Source organism: Magnolia sinica, unplaced genomic scaffold, assembly GCF_029962835.1.
Source record: "Magnolia sinica isolate HGM2019 unplaced genomic scaffold, MsV1 ctg208, whole genome shotgun sequence".
NCBI lineage: Eukaryota > Viridiplantae > Streptophyta > Magnoliopsida > Magnoliales > Magnoliaceae > Magnolia > Magnolia sinica.
In genome coordinates, this window is record NW_026682777.1 from 113,647 (window position 1) to 133,992 (window position 20,346).

The following is a 20,346-nucleotide window of genomic DNA, read 5'->3' on the forward strand; positions in this document are numbered from 1 at the left end:
AGCTGAAGCATCCACATGAAGAATCCACAGTTATATATGTGGATAACAAGTCAGCAATCAAGCTCTCAAAAAATCCGGTGCAGCATGGAAGGAGCAAGCACATTGATACTCGATACTATTTTCTCAGTGATCAAGTGAAGCAGAAAGTGGTGAAATTGGAGTACTGTCACACCACTGAATAGGTTGTGGACATATTCACGAAGGCATTACTGACTGATACATTCAGACGACTAACGTCAATGCTTGGAATAAAACCGGTTTTAGTTTGAAGGGGAGTGTTGGAACATCCAAATCAAATGGACGGTTCAGATGCTCCAGTAACCTCTAAAAGCTTTCATGGCATTTGAAACGCAAGCCACATGTTGTGGTTACTGGAATTTCCACATTTTGCACGTGTTGTGGCTGGTGGATTTCCAAACGTTTGGAATTGATAGAATAAATGTGGTTAGTAAGGGCATATTAGGTATTTCACATGGTAGTAAGTTACTATATAAATAGTTGGGATGCTGTACGTTCAATGTAAGCAAAGTGAAAAGGTAAAGTGAAAAGGAAATAGCAAAATAATTTAACACAAAAGTTTTTTATTATCTTTGTGGTGTGTACGGCTCCAAGGCTTTATAAAGCCAACAATTTTGGTGTGTGCAGTTATAAGGCTTTGGAAAGCCAACATTTTCCACATCTGATTCCAGTATCCAGTGATGACAGCGGTGTCGCCATTATCGCTGGATTCCTTTTTTATCATAGAGAATCGACCTTGGGTCTTCCAAACCCTGGCTGGAAAAAGGGGGAGTCAGCTCTTAGATATGTTGCAGTCGGATTCCGACTAATTGCAGGGAAAACCCTTCATGGCTGCCGGAAAATTTTCCTTCTCCCCTTTCATTATGCCAGTATCCATTATTATCGCCCCTTGTGCTGACATAGAGGATATATATATATATATATATATATATATATATATATATATATATATATATATAGAGAGAAGGTATTATGCGCTCGACCTCACGAGTCCGTCCCATGAGGTCGAGTTGCGTGGGCTCAACCATGATGTGTTTCGAACATCTACCCCATCAGTCAGATGCATCATTCCATCGTGGGCCTAGGTCTCAAAAATCAAGTCAATCCGTGACTTGTATGGGCCACACCACATACAGAAGTGGGTAGGGGCCGTGCACCATTAAAACATTCATAATCATTTTTTGGGTCCACTGAGATGTGGTTTGCAAATCCAGCCCATCTATTATGTGTGTCTCGCTTGGATGAGGGTTCAGACCAAGTTTCAGCAGTACTCAAATCTCAGGTGGCCCCCACCAAGTGCTTTTATATGTTTAAACGGTGTCTTCACATGATTGTAGATGGTATGGCCCACCTGAGTTCCGTATACGGCTGATTTTTGGGATATCCCATAATTTAGAGGGGACCCATCAAATTCACGGTGTTGATGGTCGACACGCATCACGGTGGGGCCCACACAGCTCGACCTCACGGGAGCTTATTGTGAGGTCGAGCGCATAGTACCTTTTCCCAGTATAGATATATATTCATGACCAGAGATCTGTCGTGGCAGCCATGGAATCTGGTGTATATCGGTCAGGATTACTCTGATCGGCCGTTCCTTTGATGGGTGCCGGCGTATGGCAGGTGGCGTCCTCCATGACCATCTCAGTGTGGTCGTTGTCTTTTTCGGCCGGAATATCCAGCGGCAGCTGACCATCGAGCAAGAGGGCGGAGGATGGTGGATGTTATGGGAAAAATCGAATTGGTAGATCACACGGGAAGAATAACAGTTATCTACAAGTGATATACCTTCGAGCTAAGGAGGACCCTCCAAGCTGGGGTTCCGAGCAGACACTACAAAAAAAAACCGGTATTTGCCGACGATTGGGGGTAATCCTTGGCCAGTGCTAACTCAACTCGGGCGCCTGCAAAGTGTCCCAGTAAATACAAAATTCGCAAACCCTACTCGTAATCTCTCATCGCCCCCGATTCTCTCCCTGACTCTCCGCCCCCAAATCTCGCTAAACTCGTCTCTCTCTCTCTCTGCAACTCCGCGTAACCCATCTTCACCGCAGAACCACCTTCTGCTGCGACTCCAGCAGCTACCTACCGCGGCGCGCGCTCTCTCTCTCTCTCTCTCTCTCTCTCTCTCTCTCTCTCTCTCTCTCTCTCTCTCTCTCGTGCCAAGCAAGCGCTCTCCCTCTCCCCTTGCCACAAAGAGTGCAAAAAACTAGGGTTTACAGGTCTCGCTCTTTTCTCCGACTGCAGTAAATTTACTGAATATGTAAAAAATGAATGTATGCTTCTCACTCTCGATTGTCCTTTGTTTAATCGATTTCAGATACGTCGATCCTCTTTTTTTGCATTGTTTTCTGTTGCGGCGGAAGTACTTGTACCCCTTCGTATCGATTTTGGTGGTTCTGGAAGTTTTTCTGGTGTTTCATGTAATCAGGACTGCTCTTTTTCTGACATTTTTGGCAAATATATTGTTTTGTAAATCTGAATCTTAATCTATTTAATTTCTAGTGATTTTTGTCATTTGTAGAGAATTCTGGCCCTTTTCATGAAGTTACTAGAAAAGGTGATGTCTCCCGGATATAGAATCTGAATGTGTTTTGTGCGAGGGCCTTTTTTGTGTTTTTTATTTTGTTGCGGAATCTAAATCTGTTTCATGCTTCTGAGTTGTTTTTCTCTGTTTGGTATAGAGAACTTCTCAAATGAGTTTTTCTTACTTTCTGATGATTTTGCTTCTGATTTGGGATTTCTGGGGAATTTTAGAGATTTGTATTGCAGAGAGGATTAGGGGTTTTATGCTTGGATCTTGAAAATTTTCGTATGAGTTTTCTGATGTTTTTGTTTCCAGTTATTAGAGAATGACCCTTGTTGATAAGTACAACTCTTAGAGCAGTTACCCATGACATGTTCGACAAAATGCCACAACAAAACAAGCTTTTGTTTCTTTCTCCAATATTAGTTCAATCCAAGCTCTTCCTTTATCAAACACTGTTACGACTCAGTCCAACCATGGTATCAGCATGAAAGCAATGCTGTAACATGTAACTCTCGCCAAAAACCACCCACTTTCCTTTTTCACTCTATTGGATGGCAGTAGTAATTAGCATGATGCAGGTATGGGCAAAAGGGCAGAACAATTGGTCTTTTGCAATTTTGCGGAGTTCTAGTCATGTTAGAGTTGTAGAATACTTGTTTTTATGTTTCTGTACATAATTCGTAGATACCATATGGCTAAATTTTTTATTTTTTATTTTTTAAATGTATTTTCTAATTGGATGAATATGAGATTTATTAAGGAAGAAAGAGAAAGGAAATACAACCGCGACATAGAGCTATTGGCAGACTGGAATCAAACACAAGCAAAACAGAAAAAACTCTGCTGCAAAGACAGACACCGGAACCAAAGGAGAACACTATCTCCAATCCACAGTTAACATCTGACCATTATTAATGCCCTCCCTGGCTAATCCATCCGCCTCCGGATTTGCAGAATGGGGTACATGAATATGAGACAACGATATGTATGATCATAAGTCTGAAGCTGTTGAGTTTTTTTTTTTCCCTTCTCTCTTTTAAGGGTCTGAAGCTTACAAGATGATGTTACAAAAGCCTTAACGAACTACCCAGATTTGATCCACCAAATCACATTACTTCCTTTCAATGATTAGAGGACAGACTGATTAACAGATAATCTGACCCCTTGGGGAAAAGTTGCCACTTTGGCATAATTTGAGTCCTGAATACCCAGAGGACCTGAGAATTCCAGCACGACAACTCCCAAGCCCTTCCGCTTTGAACTTGCGAGGCTGGAAGTGGACGGTTTTGCAGACACTGTTAGAAAATGGTGGCAGTCCTTAATTGTTTCAGGAACAGCTCGGGTTTTTCTGTCTCAAAAACTCAAGCTCCTCAAAGGAAAACTAAATGCTTGGAAGGAGTTCCTATCCAAAAGATCGGTAATGGCAGATAGCATTATTCTGAATTAAACGAGATAGATATTAAGGAGGAAGGGTTTGTCTTATCTGTAGAAGATCGAATACTTAGGAAGGTAATTTTATTTGTCCATATCAACTTTATTGAGTTAAAAGATTGCAATTGAATTCAATAATGCACGCTAACACAACCTATATGCACTTCAGGTGAATTGCTTGATATCTACAGTGGGCAGCACACTCTTGTTTTACAAAAGCAATACTTCTTTTATGGGTAGCTGACTAAAGATCTTCCTGTTACCTCTGTGTTTCTGAGGCATATTAGTTAACGTGTTAGACTACCATGTGCGTTTTCCACCATTTCTTAAATGATGGTGCCTCATCTGCCACACTTGTAGCATATATGCCAGTCAATTCAGACTATCCAATTTGTGGGCCTCAATGTGGCTGAAATGCATATGCATCGAGATGGCCCATGTATGTGCAAATATAGTCCTCCAAACCCATCTAATTGGACTGTGGGGCCCACACATCCAATTGTATCCTCATTTCAGAAATATACTCTCTATTTCCAGTATTCGTGGGCCATCACCAGAAGAAATACCCAATTTCCAGCAGCATACATCAACTAGATACTATTTTAGGAGTATTAAAGTCATACATAGCTAGTCAATCCTCTATGCAATCAACAGACACATTATAGGGAAGGAAATCGAGTCAACCTTATGGTATACTTAAAAGCAATTTCTCTGTTGGAATATGTGCTGGTTTTAGAATGTTTCACTCTTCATTTCTTATTTACTGCTCAGAAATTAGAGTCCCAATGTCCTTGCCTTCTTTAGATTAAGATCAGATTATTCTGAAATAACCACTCGGGGAAGCGGATTAGAGAAAGGATATGAATAATTGACTGGGATTGTCTACTGCTTTGTAAGGGCTATAGCATGTAAAATTCATGTGGGCCATACCATGTAAAGTCATGCCTCAAAACTATAAAATCACATGGGTGTTACCCACCTGAATTTTGGAAGCCAATTAATTATGGTGGGTGCATGTTGTGAATGGATTGGAGGGCATGTAGAAAATACAGTGGGCCTCACATGCAATCTAGATCACATGGGTGTTGCCCACCTGAATTTTGGAAGTCAATTAATCATGCTTGCAGCTGTAAAGAAAAGGCAAGAACCGACTGAGCAGGTGAAAGATTTATCTAGGAACTTTGACCTTTTTTTATAGTGTGTTGCCATCTCACTTGGAATGATCACATGTTGACTGGATTGTCCATTGCCAAATTTATGCAGTGTACTGATAGCTGTTAAAGACAGGAATATGACCCGACAAGGTATTGTTGTTAAGCCGGCTATACTTTTACCAACATGCCAAGGAACACAATATTTGTTCTATGTGACTAGAACATTGCTCTCCAACTTTCAGGCCAAGTTCGTCAGTGTGCACACAGGACAAAAATTCAATTTGTGAGGGCTTTGTTTTGTGTGTCTATCACAAGGTGTCCCGTATCGGTATCGGTTGGCGTAATGGTGACCTCCAAAACCGATACGGATACGGGGTTGTAACGGCGATACGGGGGTGTAACGGCTCGTAACGGCGGAAAATTTTTTTTTTTTGCCAAAAAAATATTTAAAAAAATATGAATTAAATCCGGAATATTCTAAGCATTCCAAATATGCATTTATTTATAAATTGGAACATGTTTATGGTGGTGTAACGGTCCACTCTTTGGTGAGAAGCTGTATCGGACTGTCTGATTAATTTTTGAACCAGGTAACCTAAATTTGAGTACAAAATGTATATATTTAATTTTCTAAATATCTAATTTATATACTTAACAATTTAATATCTTTCTCCCAGTAGTTCTTTAAAAAAATGAAATTAAATTCAGGTAGATGGCGTTGCCAATTTCGGGCTGACTTGGAGGACCAATCTATACCCCAAATTAGCCTCAAATTCATACAATTTATTGTTATTATCCCACTTATGTATTAGTGGACATTTATTGGATAGTGAATCATGAAAAAATTCAAAAGGCCCTATTTAAAAAATAAGAGTACACCAAATAACAATTAAAACTATTCAAATAATTTGATTTTGGCATTATGAGTTAGCAATTGGAGTTTATAATTTAATTGATAAATTTTAAGTTAATTTGTCTTTGGTACAATTTTTTAAGGCCCCAAATTAGGCGGGACTCGGATTGTAAAGTGTAGCACACATGTCAAAGGTTTTTGGGCCCCACCCATGATGAATGTGTTATATCTAAACCGTCCATTCATTTGACGAGATTGTCTTAAGGCTTGACACGAAAAATAATACAGATCTAATTATCAAGTGGACCATACTGTAAAAAGTAGTGGGGGATTGAACGTCTACCATTGAAAACTTTTTTGGGATCACAGAACTTTTAGATCAATATGAAATTTGTTTTTCCTCTTTATTCAGGTCTTTTTGACCTTATGAACAGATTGGATGGAAAATAAATGTTACGGTGGGCCTACGAATTGTTTAACAGTGAAAATCATCATCTCCGCTGCTATTTTTGGTGTGGTCCAAACAATCTTTGGATACGATTCATTTTTTAGGTAATGCTCTAAAATAATATTTAAAAATAGATGAACGGTGTGGATATAATAAATACATCACTGTGGAGCCCATAAAACTTTGATCTCCTTTGAACCGTTCGTACAACTCGGAGCTTGAGGAGTGTTAGTGCTCGTCTCAGCAACGTGACACGTACCTACAGCAGCTTACGCCTGCGAAGAAAAAAAAAAGGAGAGAGGGAAACCGAAAAGAAAAAAGAGGGAAAGAAGAGAAGAAAAAAGAGGGAAAGGGGGAAAGAACAGAGAGAGAGAGAGAGAGAGAGAGAGAGAGAGAGAGAGAGAGAGAGAGAGAGAGAGAGAGAAGAAGAAGAAGGAGGAGGAGGAGGAGGAGGCCGCAGCCGCAGCCGCAGCAGGGCCGTAGCAGGCCGAGAAGAGGAAGAAGAAGAAGAAGAAGAAGAGAGAAGAAGAAGAGGAAAAGAAAGGAAAAGGGTAAGGGTTTTTATTTTATTTTATTTTATTTTTTTCCCAAGGCCCGTAACAGCCGTTACGGGTCAGTAACGGCCATTACGCCCGTAACGGGCCTGTAACGGCCGTTACGTGTACAAAAAAGGGACTCGGCCGATACGGCCCCGTATCGCGTAACGGGTACCACCGTTTCCGTTACGTATCGGCCGTTACGGCCGATACGTAACCGTTTTGGGACACCCTATCATCTGTTTGCTTTATTTTCTTTTACAGGGTTTAGAAATCATATCATGACCTTATAATGGTTGAATGTAAACAATGTGTACTATTGTTTTAAAACTAATGCAATCATTTCTCGGGTAGACAGATTTCATGGTGTGTTTCATCTTTCAGTTTGTACATGAAGTGAGCTAAGTTCCTGTTCATAAGTCAGATTGGTTGAATAATTCTAACTTGATTGGGACACTTGTTTGTCAAGTAAGACCATTGGACATATTTCAGTTTTGACTGCCCAATAAATCTCCCCCAATCTGATAGTCATCCAATTGCATTGAATGATTTAGGGTGAAACATTTTTCTTCATCAAAAACTTACCTCTTGCGAAGCAATCAGATTCAAAAATCAAAAGCAGAAGTTGATCGATGTCATGCATTGTTGGAGAAACTACAGGTGGTAACTGGTCGGTAGATGCATGTAGATGCTTCTTGTGTAGTTTTTGCAGTTTAGGCATTCATTTTCTGTTGAATATTTCTTCAACATTTGATATTATAGGTTGAGAAGGATGATTTTGTCTGGTGGGAAAAAGAAGTGAATATGAAAGTTGATTTAGCTGACATTTCTCAAAGAACTGCTGCAATTGTAGGCTCTCGAATAATCGAGATAGAAAAGGAGTTAAAGAGACAAATTAGTGAAACAAATCTGCTCGAGAGTAGGTTGGAAGAGGCTTCGAGAGAGCCAGGTATAAAGCTTTTGAGGTGCACTTTCGATCTTTAATAAAGGACGTGGAAAGTGTTCTTTTGCCTTTTGTCCCACTTCCATGTGATATCTCAAAGGGACATTAATGTGCATTTCAGGATGGAAAGAGATCATTGCAGAGTTCAAGGGACTGCTTTCATCTCTCCCCAAGGATATGGATGTTATGCAAAGCCGACTAAGTGAGTATAAAGAAGCTGCGTTGGAAGTTCATTCTCTACGAGCTGAAGTTCAATCTCTGTCTAATATTATTGATAGGAAGGTGAATATCACTGCTTGATTTACATGCAGGTGCACATCTGCATGCGTATATGTGCTGGTGTACATGTGATTTGTTTGAATGGCTAAAGGTTTAGTCTCAATACAGGTAACTGCGTTGGGAATGCTATCGAGTAGATCTGCTGAACAAGTTGCTGAAATACAGAAACTGCAGGCTGTGGTATGGTCGCTTTCTTGTTATCTTCTCTGGTGTGAGGTACAAATGATTCTAGATTAATTGATTGGGTAGGAAAGAAGTTGTTTAAGTCAATCAGTCCTGTATATGAGATTCTCAACTGAGCTTCGAGGTTAAGCATTTTGTTATCTGCCTACTCTATGGAGGCCATGAATCTCGTATTGAAACTTGAAAGAGCTATGCACCTATCCCTTTCTTTGAGGGGCTTATCCTCAAATTTGTAATTCTTTCTAATAAATTTTTTTTTTCTTAATTGAGTTCATCTAATCTCACATGACCATGCCCTTGTTTAAGTCAATCAGTCCTGTATATGAGATTCTCAACTGAGCTTCGAGGTTAAGCATTTTGTTATCTGCCTACTCTATGGAGGCCATGAATCTCGTATTGAAACTTGAAAGAGCTATGCACCTATCCCTTTCTTTGAGGGGCTTATCCTCAAATTTGTAATTCTTTCTAATAAATTTTTTTTTTCTTAATTGAGTTCATCTAATCTCACATGACCATGCCCACACAATGAGAGGTTGAAAAGCTTTAGCTCTTAATTGAGTTCATCTAATCTCACACGACCATGCCCGCACAATGAGAGGTTGAAAAGCTTTAGCTCTTAATTGAGTCCATCTTTGTGCAGCTAGCCATAGTTCCTTGCTAGCTTGCTGGTGATACTGTGACCTGGAGCTGAAGTTAAAGCTCTTCAGTTCAAAGGTTTGGGAGCCTTCATTTAGTTTTTCAGAGTTTTTCCACCGTCTTGACTGAGTTGTGATCAAATCAAGTTTTTATGCAGATTAGTCCCAATGAAATCTGAAACCAAGTAGCTCTTCAAGGTTTCTATTTATTTACTTTTTTCTTTAGCTTTGAGTGCTTCAAAGGGAGTAAGTTTTACAAGGTAAGACAATCGGGATTGAATTCTGAATCACTTATACACACGACACTATCTCTATCAGCTCTAATAATAAGCCGGAGACAGTTTTTAAAGCTTTTAAACTATGCTTTCTATACTTCCCCACCCTTTATACTTAAGAGTAATGTAGTGGTTATATTTCCAACTAATAGAAATGGGTTTATCTATTAAGAAAAAGAAGTGCTAACCACCACTAACAAACAAGGTTGAATCTACTCAGCTTGGTTAAAACCGTCCTGTAAATGGCAAAAAGCAATGTGGGGTTGAATCAGTCTGTCGCATGTATCCTCTCACCTGTTTTGATGGCCCTCTCGGTTGAATCTAGACTGAATCAGTGGTGGGCGGCTGACCCAGGTGGTAGAAATCAGGCGCTTAAATGATCATTCCAAATCTCATCCTCTGGGAGATTTGGATGGCTAGAAACGCCATGAAGATGGGGGGTAAATCGGCCTCAAGTGGGGCTACAATAGCTCGGATTAACTGGTGGATATCCTCCATTTTTGTTGAATGGTCATCCATCCCTCACAATGTGAGGTTTGACATGATCGAATGGTCGAAACCCCCTGTGGGCTGGGCCAAGCTCAATCTGGACGGATCGGCCAGAGGTAACCCGGGACCGGCTGGTGGTGGTGGGATTTGCAGAGACTCCAATGGTGACCTGCTTTTTGCATTTTCAATTGGGTTCGGGATTGATTCGAGTAACAGGGCGGAGCTGTGGTCTGTATGGAACGGGCTTTCGATTTGCTTGATTGGGGGTCTGTCTAGAGTGGAAGTAGAATCAGACTCCAGATTAGTGATTGACCTCATCTCAGGGTCCTCCATCCCTTCTTGGCCTTGGCGTCATTGGCTTAGGAGAATCACTGATCTCATCAACAGAGGATCCTTCCTTTTTCATCATATCCCAAGGGAGGCAAATGCCCCGGCGGATGGGCTGGCGCATCTAGGCAGCGCCTCCCAAGGGCACTTTTTCTTCTCTGGCCTGAATGAGCTCCCCGTTCATATCAAAGGGCTTATTTTCTTAGACAAAAGTGGGTTGGGCTCCATGAGGAAGAGGTCCTAATTTTTTCCTCTTTTTGGGTTTTTTCTTTGTCATATGATAGGCTCCCTTTGTGGGGTGCCCGAAATAGCTGTTCAGGCTCCTGTAAATCTTGCCAATATGAATAAAATTCTTTTTTGAAAAAAAATAAAATAAAAATGTATGCTCTCACCTGGTTTTGTCCCTTGACATGTGATTCATTTTTAGTGACTGTCTTTCTCTCTCTTTTTCTTTTTTTAAAACATAAAGTGACTGATGTTTTTCACTGATGTCATATCATAAAATTATTGCCTAAGGATGCCAAAATTTAGTATTGTTTAGTAGTTTTGACTAAATCAGTTCATGTGCATGCATGTGCATCATATCAAGAGAATATCCTACTAAAGACTGGAAGAGTCAGTATTGTGGGGAGTTCTAGCATACTTCTTTCTTATTGAATGCACGACATTACGGTTTGATATCAAGGATAACCGAAGTCAGCTGATATGAGTGCCAAACACCCAGCATATGCTAAAAAGTTCCCTGAAATATACTGTAACTGTTGGCCTGGCTTCTTTCAATACAAGATTTATTTTTCAAGTACCTTGAATTCTCTCACCTATTATTTTGTAAGAAAGGTTCAGTGGTGTTTCTGCAATAGGTACAACTGACATGGCATCCATTCGTACCTAGCACCGCTGACCTTAACTACTTTGTTTAGGATGTGTTTCAGATAGACAGATAGATTATTAAGTGTTCTGTCAGAGTTTCATTTCATTTGATATACAGTTTGTTCTATTTTTTTTTACAAGAGTGGCTTGCCCAGAAGAAAATATTGATATTCTAAATTGGTTTTTGAATGTCAGACATTGCGTTGGAGACAAAGTGAATGTTCTTTTCGAGCCTCTGTTTTTTGGTGATGCTTTGGAAGAATTGTTGAAGTTTTCAGCTTCCAACTGCTTCTTTATTTCCATTGGAATATCAAACTTTGATCATCAATGTGGGAATTCAACTGAGTCGACTTGGTGAGTTCTGGATTTATGCTCATGACAATCATATTTATAGTAGCTTTTAGTCATTTTCACTTTCTTGTTTGTGAAGATTCTCAATTTGAATCGGTCAGAGCCTGTTATAGGATGCGGGTAGCAACAGACCGGTGCTCTTATTAACCTCAGAACTTTCTACATTGTGGGAATTCCAACTATTGTTCTCTTGGCTCTCGTCTTCCATTTTGGAGGAAAGGTGAGCTTTCATCTTTCATGGCTACACCCTTCTTGTAAAGGTTTGCTAATTCAATAGATAAACAGACATCCCAACACATGAGAATGTGGCATACATCTCACCGGTCGTCAAAATAGGCTGATTCAATTAGCAAGTTGCTATCACGTGCTTTGAAATGATCCCCTGACACATAATAGACTGGTGAAACTCCACTGAAAATCTGCCTTGGAAAGATTCCCAGTCAGAACTTTTGAAATGATCCCCTGACACATAATTGCTGACAGTGCGTCCTTATATATATATATATTCATCGAGTACCTTATAATTTTGTTATATGCTTGCATTAACAACTTTCAGTTTCTAATAGAGATGAGGCAGCTTTTGTCGCACATAACTTGGACAGTTTCTTAACCTATGTTGCTCAATCACCTTGTATACAGAACGGGAAAATCAAAGATTATTAGACATCCAGATCTCTCATAAATAATCACTGTTAACTAAAATGAGACGAACTTGCTTTTAGGCATTCACCAAACAGGGCCTTTGCAAAAGTTATGTGACATGGAGTTCAATACTGTGTATTTGCATGCTCATGTAATCCAATGTATGTAGTTCAAACTGTTCACCCACCTGACGGATGGCCCCTTGAGTTCTGTATTTGCTTGACTTGCAGTAATTATGATGAGATGCTCTTCTTGTATTAGCATGTCTGAACAATATGACAATGCTGGAGCAAGTTCTAGCTTGAGCCTGAATAGCAGCCTACAAGATACGGAGGATGACAGGATTATTGCCAATATCCTATAAGAGGAACATGTCAGAGAGGATATGAGACTTGGGAAGCATCTATCTCATTTAGATTCCATCCTGGTAAGACCCAAGCTCATACTTTCTTGTAATGTTTCACATACGCCTATTTAATGAATTGCCCACTCTTACCTACTTCTTCTTCTTCTTCTTCTTCTTCTTCTTTTTAAATGTCCCTTTGTGTGAGAAAGCTTTCGCTGTGACTTGTGAGTGGTTGTAAACAAGAGAATGCCTGAAAAGTTTATTTATGCTTAGAAAAATGATGGTTAGAACAAGAAGTTTAAGGTGTTATTTGGCACCATGTATTTGGAGGTATTTGGGTGTAGATGCATATTTTTATGCGCTTGATGCCATGCAATCAGTGGTAAATAGAATAAGTGGTAAATGAAAAATTAATTTTTGATGTGTTGTGATAGATATCTTGTATTTTGCATGATGGTGTAAGGAAAGTTATAAATATGGCTCCAATGAGGGTGAGGGGGCCTTGCCCCTGCGTGTGAGATGTGATTTGAAGGCAAATGCAGTCAAAAGAAGGTATTTTTGGTATTTTCGTGCATGACCTATAAATATTGTTTATGGGGTTGAATTAAGGTTATATAAGAAACTCTTTTATGTTTTTCTGGTTTTTAGGGTTAAAATATTGTTAGGGTTGTAATCCTTTTGAAAATTAGTGTTTAGTGTTTTAAAAGGGGCTCATCCATGGAGTAGGCACAATGTCTAACCATATAAATTCTTTATGTTTTCTGCGTGTTTGGTTTTCTTTGTTACTTCAATTTGTTTTCTTACTCTGTGTTGTTGTGAATTCAGTGTAATTGATGTTTTATAAATGGAGCTATTGCCACATTTTTTATGTTTTAAATATTAAAAAACATATAGGTTTCAATTGAATTATATATATATATATATATATATATATATATATTACTGGCCTGCTTAGGGGCCTCTCAAATCTATACAGTCCTTCTAAAGACCTTTACCGGCACTTGTATAGATATATATATATATATTTTACTGGCCTGCTCAGGGGCCCTCTCAAATCTATACAGTCCTTCTAAAGTCTTTTACCGGCACTTGTATAGATTTTTATCGGCGCTTTTACATGATTAAAAGGTGTAGAAAATGTGCTTTGGAATACTTTTAGTGGCGCTTGGATGGACTTTTGCCGGCGCCTCCTCAGAAATACCAGCGGCCATAAAAAGCGCCGCTAAAGTCAGAATGAGCGTCGGAAAGGATAGATAATTGCCAACGCTCAGACAAGTGCTGGTAAAACTGTGTTAGTGCCGGCAGAAGTTTTGCCGACACACATTCACCGGCGCCTTCCTTGTGCCAGGAAAAGCAATGCCAGCGCTTTTTGGGACTTTTACTGGCGCTTTTGACTGCCGGTAAAAGTCCCTTTTCTTGTAGTGGAAGGGTCATTGGCACGAGACGGGCTGATCCTTCAACTCAGAGATGAGCCATCAAAGGACGGAGCTACGTAGGAGAAGACTCACGTACACCAGGAATGTCTACAACACGGGTGAGGAACCTGTGCGGAAGGAGCTTAGATTCTCAGCTTCAAGCTCTTCCAGCATCTCAGGTTGACCAACCACTGCCACTGCCAGAGAGGCAATACGAGAAATCTGGGGTGAATTTCGCCCTGAATTCGGCTTAATCTCAGCCAAAGATCTCTCTGACATATTCGATCGGGATAAGAATCCCGCTATATTAGAGACCCTCTAGCGTAACATAGTGGGATTCGGAGGTTCATACGTCATTATGTGTGAACCTTGATGTCAGCAGTAGGATCTTACTTATGGTTTAGATGATGTGCGAGTTTGAGAGTGAGTTTCAGTCATGCACATCTCGCAGAGAGAGACGCTCTCATAATCGCATGGCTCTTGACGCAAGTTTCCTGTAGAAGCCTTTCGTAGAAAGTTACTGCTTTAAGATGCTAGGTGGGGCCATTATGATGTTTGTGAGAAATTCACTCCGTCCATCCACTTTGCGATATCATTTTAGTACGTTATATCAAAACTGGAGTAGATCCAAAACTCTAGTGTGTTGCACGAGAGGAATCAATGGGGATTCAGTGACTACCATCGAAACATTCATTTGGCCACAAAAGCTACTCATCAGGCAACGTTTTTTGTGATTTTACTTCATCCCATTAGGAATGGCCTTATAAACAGTTTGGATGGCATATAAACATCAAGGTGGAGCTCAGGAAGGTTTCAATGGTCGGAAAGGTTTTCCTCAGTTTTCTATCTTGTATAGCCCACTCAAGTTCAGAATCTGCTCCAGTTTTTATCGTATGTCGTAAGATGATCTCACAGAACAGAACAGGGTAAATTTCTCACAAATATAACGGTGGGCCCGAGATGATATCCCAGCACACTTACTTCTCAACCTACTTCTCGCGACAAGGCTTCTACGGGAAACCGCTCCGGATTGGCATGTGGTTTGAGGATGTGGATTTCGTGCTAAACCGTGCAAGGATGCTGGGTGGGGCCCACCACCATGTTTGTGGGAAATCCACCCTGTTCATCCATTTGGCGAGCTCATTTTAAGACAGGCAACCAAAAATGAAGTGGATCCAATACTCAAGTGGACCACATGAGAGGTAAAATTAGGAAAGATATACCTAGTGTTAAAACCTTCTTGGACTCTACCATGATGTTTATATGCTATCCAAACCATTTATAAGTTCATTACCACTGTGATGAAGTAAAAAAAAAAAAAAAAAAAAAGAAGAAGAAGAAAAAAAAAAAGTTAGCCTGAAACAAAGCTTTCATGGCCAGAAGAATATTTCAATTGTTCTCACTAAATCCCCACTGTTTTCTCTGCATGTGGCCCACTTGAGTTTTGAATCCACCTCATTTTTTTGTCTAATATCGTAAAATGAGCTCGCCAAATGGATGAACGGGTGGTAAATTTCCCACAAACATGGTAGTGGGCCCCACCCAACATCCTTGCGCAAAAACTACTTAGAAAGGCTTTAGCAGGAAATCCACGTTCATGGTTTGAGGAGCAGATTGCGCAGTGCGGTTTGGCAAGTGACGCTACCACTAGCCAAGTGGCTATTGGTCGGTGCTATCTGGGCCTGACCATGATCTATATGTTTTATCCACACTTTTCGTTTATTTTCATACATCATTTTAATACTTTATCACATAAATGAGGCAGATCAAAATCTCAGGTGGACCACACCATGGGGAAATAGTAGTGATTGAACATCTACCATTAAAAACCTCATTTGGCCCACTATAATGTTTATTTTACATCCAACCCGTACCGACCTAGATGAAGGCAAAAAACAAATATCAGCTGGATACAAAACTTTTGTAGCCCTAAGAAGTTTTTAATGGTGCAAGTTCAATCAACACTATGTGGCCCACTTGAGATATTGATCTACCTCAGTTTTGGGTTCACACCATAAAATCATCTGGAAAAATGGATGGATGGCATGGATGAGACATACACCATGTTAGGGTCCGCGGAGCACCGACCACTGGCAGTTGGCTAGTGTCATGGGAGAAGCCAATCCGTTTCCATTTATTATTATTATTATTATTATTATTATTATTATTATTATTTTACTTTTTACACATGCACACACACACACCGCCACACACTCACTCCGTAGTTGGATTTCACCATAAAGCTGCAGGAAGTAGCGTGGTAGGATGCTATTTGGGGCCCACCGTGATGTTTGTGAGAAATTCACCCCGTTCGTCTGTTTTGCTAGATCATCTTAGGACATATGACAAAAAATGGGGCATATTTAAAATTCGAGTGGGCCATACAAGATGGAAAATTAGGAAAAGACTTTTATACCATTGAAATCTTCATGAGCTCCACCTTGATGTTTATATATGCCATCCATACTGTTTATGAAATAAAATCACAAAAAACTTAACTTGATAAGTAGCTTTTGGGGCCGAATGAATGTTTCGATGGTAGTAACTGAATCCCCATTAATTCCTCTCATGCAACACACTAGAGTTTTGGATCCACTCCAGTTTTGATATAACATATTAAAATGATCTTGCAAAGCAGATAGACGGAGTGGATTTCTCACAAACATCATGGTGGCCCCACCTAGCATCCTACTCTTCCGTAGGAAACCACAGCTAGAGGTGTGCAAGTGGGAGAGCGTCTCTCTTCGCGAGATAAGCATAACCGAAACTTATTCTCAAACTCACACATCATCTATACTATACCATACGTTAGATCCTACGGTTGATATCAAGATTCGCACGTAATGACATGCGAATCGGTATGCCGATGACCACATATATATATATATATATATATATATATATATATATATATATATATATATATATATATATATATATAAGGTTCTATGCAGTCGAGTTCATGAGAACTTCCCATGAGGTTGAGTTGTGTGGGCCCCACTGTGATGCGTGTCGACCATCAACACCATCAGTCAGATATGCCATTCCATGATAGGTCTAGGGCTTAAAAATCAAGTCAATCCGTGACTTGTGTGGGCCACACCACATACAAAAGTTGAGATGGGTTACCCTCTATTAAAGCATTCATAATCATTTGTTGGGCCCATCGAGATGTGGTTCACAAATCCAACCCATCCATTATGTGTTTCCCACTTGGATGAGAGGTCAGACCACGTTTCAGATGCATCCGAATTTCAGGTGGGCCCCACCAAGTGCTTTTATATGTTTTAAGAATGTCTTCACATGATTTTAGATGTTATGGCCCACCTGAGTTCCGTATACGGCTGATTTTTGGGATATCCCATAATTTAAAGGGGACCCATCAAATGCACGGTGTTGATGGTCGACACACATCACCGTGGGGCCCACACAGCTCGACCTCATGGGAAGTTCCCATGAGCGAGACAGCGTAGAACCTTTTCCAATATATATAGAACTGAACCAATTTTTTAACGGGTCCAAAAGGGATCCGGGCCCGTTAAAATGTGGGGTCCAGTACCCATTGATAGCCCTGCAAACAGCCCTTGAGTATTACACATGAGCAGCTAACCCAAGGTGTGAGAGACAGGGCAACGCAGGCTCATCTGGCCAGTGAGATTTTCTGTGGATGGCCCATTCATAGCAAATTTACACGTGCATGACATGTGTATGAAAGTGAGTGGCCGATGGGATTGGATTAGGTGACACCCGGATCTCACCCAAGACTGTGCAGCCCTTCCCGCAGGGTATACCCTGATATATGTACTCTGTATCCCCATGGTACATCTGTTTTTCCAAATCATTTTAAGGCATTATCCCAAAAATAAAGCAGATCTAATTATCAAGTAGACCATACCATAGGAAACAGTGGTGATTGACCGTTAATCGGCCACAAAAGTTTTGCATCAAGCTGATATTTGTTTATTCCTTTCATCCGGGCTCATGTGACCTTGTCAATAGATATGATAGCAAATAAAAACTATAGAAATATTAAGATAGACTCTAAGAAGTTTTTAATGGTAGGGCGTTCAATCACCACTTTTTTGTATGATATGGTCCACCTGGTAATTGAATTTCATTCATTTTTTGGATAATGACTTAATTGAATTTAAAAAAAAAAAAAAAAATCGTTGGACGATATCAATGTAGGCCCTGCGATGAGGGCAGTACTGTTTTGGTTGAGGCCGGGGTACCACCTAATCCGCTTCAGTGATCGAGGACTTAGATTTTATGGTCTAGCATTGGACACCTGCTCCATCAGAAAACATGTAGAAACTGGATGCAGATTGCGTCCTACCCCACCCGTTTCTAGTCATGAACGGGCAGTTTTGTAGGTTGGCCTACCGTGATACATCTGTTTATCCACCTTGTTCATCTCTTATCTCATATCTTTTAAAGATAAGTGTACAAATACGAAACAGTACTAATTCTCAAGTGGATCATACTAAATAATAAGCTTGTGTTGCATTAAATGCAAGAGTCATACTTGTTGTAGTCCACTTTAGCATTGGATCTTAATCACTTTTGTGCTTATGCTTTAAAATGATCCGAGAAAAGGAACGGACGGCATGGATAAATAGATATATTAGGTAGTTACTCTGTTGGGCCCACTGTGAATGCATGTGGTTTATCCACACCGTCCATTCGTTTTTCCATATCATTTTAGGGGTTCAACCCAAAATTGATGCATAGACAAAGCTCAAGTGGACCATACCTCAAGAAAAGTTGGAAATATTGATTTCCACCATTGAAAACTTTCTAAGGCCCCAAGTGATCTTTATTTGTCATCCAACCTGTTCATAAGATCATACACACATGGATGAATGGAAAAAACAAATATTAGCTTAGATCTAAAACTTCGGTTGCCCCCAAGAATTTTCCAACGGTAGATGTTCAATTCACAGTGTTTCCGGTGGTGTGGTCCACTTGAGGTTTTGATATGCTCCATTTTTAGGATAAAGCCCTAAAATTATGTGGTAAAAGAGATGGACGGAGTGGATATAATGCATGAATGACAATGGGGTTCAGAGAGTTTACTCACTACGCTAAGCGGACTTAGTACGCAATCCTTTTCGCCGTAGAAAATGGGCGGCAACGGCAATCAGAACCAGTCACGTTGGGAGAACGGAGGCAAAAGCAAATGTCACTTTTATTTATTTATTATTATTATTTTCGTGCACCAACACCGTGCACCTTATTTTGGCCAATCTGCCTCTCAAGTATGGCAACCTGAGACGTGTGTAAGATCTAAGCCAGTCATCGGGTGGATCCCATTATACGAATGGTGGAGATTCCATAGTGTCATAGCTGGTGATCGCATTGGCGGTTGTGCGAGGATCGTCTTTCCAACTTACAGCCATTACAAAAGGACCGGAACCCTGTACAAGAGGGGAGCGGATTAGGTGAGACCCCGGCCTCACCCAAGACGGTGCCTCTTTTACCACGGGCCCACCTTGATGTGTGTATTCTGCGTCCATGCCGTCTATCCGTTTTTACAGCTCATTTTAGTGCAGTATCATGGAAATAAAGTAGATTCAATTATCAGGTGGACCATACCATAGGAAACAGTGGTGATTGAACGAACTACCGTTCAAAAGTTCTTAGGGCCCACTTTAATGTTTCCATGGTGTTTATTTTACTTCCAATCCGTTGATAAGATAACATACACATGATGAAAGTAAAAGAATTTTTTTTTTTTTTTAAACAAATATCAACTTCATACAAAACTTTTATAGCTTATTAAGGGTCAATTATCACTCTTCCCTATGGTATGGTCCACCTGATTACTGGATCTGCTTCGTTTTTTTAATAATACCTTGAAATAATTTTAAAAAGCAGATGAACGGCATGGATATAGAATACATACATCAACGTTGGCCCTACGCCAAGGACCGTACTGTGTTTGGTGAGTTCATGCAGGTCCCACTTAATCATGTACTACACTTGGGGTGTACATGGGCCAGACTCGGCCTGAAAAATCGGAATTTTGAATAGAGGCTCAAACTAGTTCAAAATTAGAGTTGTACATGAGTCGAACTAAGACGGGCCTGGCATAGCTTGACTCAGCTCGGCCACTTGCTGACCCAGTTCGAACTCAGCTTGGCTCAATCCTTGAGCTTGATTGGCGGTCAGTAGCTCAGGCCAGTTTGAGCCAAGTTTGAGCAAAGATCAAGCATCCGTGGCATTTTCTCAAACACATGAGTGCACTTTATAATAGACAACATAAAAATCAAGATACAAGGGTATTTGTTTCATATCCATACGTTCCTCCCCACTAGCTGATACTTCGTTGAGTCATTTCATCAAACACTTGTTGAGCAACATCAATATCAAAATAACTAAGTCATCGAATTGGTTCAATCTGAGTTCGAATTGAGTTGGGGTTCGTCTGAGTCAAGTTGATCTCAGGCATGCTCGAACTAGGCTGGAAATTTTTTCGAGCTCAAAAAATCAGCTTAACTCAGCTCGAATTCGGTTTCGAACCGAGTCGAGCGAGCTAACCGAGCTAACTCAATTTGTGTACAACTCTATTCAAAATTCAGGCCAAAACCTACTTCAGCCCCGATGTGTTGACTGCCCTAA

The 20,346-nt window shown here is 40.3% G+C and overlaps 1 protein-coding gene and 1 long non-coding RNA gene across 5 annotated transcripts; both read left to right on the forward strand.

Moving 5' to 3' along the window:
- Positions 1 to 7,332: 7,332 nt before the first annotated feature.
- On the forward strand, positions 7,333 to 8,429 carry LOC131236087 (E3 ubiquitin-protein ligase BRE1-like 1). Its single transcript, XM_058233203.1, has 4 exons — positions 7,333 to 7,630; positions 7,824 to 7,919; positions 8,035 to 8,195; positions 8,301 to 8,429. The coding sequence occupies exons 1-4, from the start codon at positions 7,603 to 7,605 to the stop codon at positions 8,427 to 8,429; spliced, it is 414 nt and encodes a 137-aa protein (XP_058089186.1). The 5' UTR covers positions 7,333 to 7,602.
- Positions 8,430 to 9,084: 655 nt separating this feature from the next.
- LOC131236086 (uncharacterized) lies at positions 9,085 to 12,606 on the forward strand. 4 transcript variants are annotated; one of them, XR_009166526.1, is made up of 4 exons: positions 9,085 to 9,208; positions 11,167 to 11,325; positions 11,426 to 11,542; positions 12,226 to 12,606. It is a non-coding gene; the product is annotated as an uncharacterized LOC131236086 (long non-coding RNA). The 4 variants fall into 4 exon arrangements; XR_009166527.1 differs by having other exon boundaries at positions 9,173 to 9,270; positions 11,167 to 11,329; positions 11,424 to 11,542; XR_009166524.1 differs by having other exon boundaries at positions 9,173 to 9,270.
- The last annotated feature ends 7,740 nt before the right edge of the window (positions 12,607 to 20,346 follow it).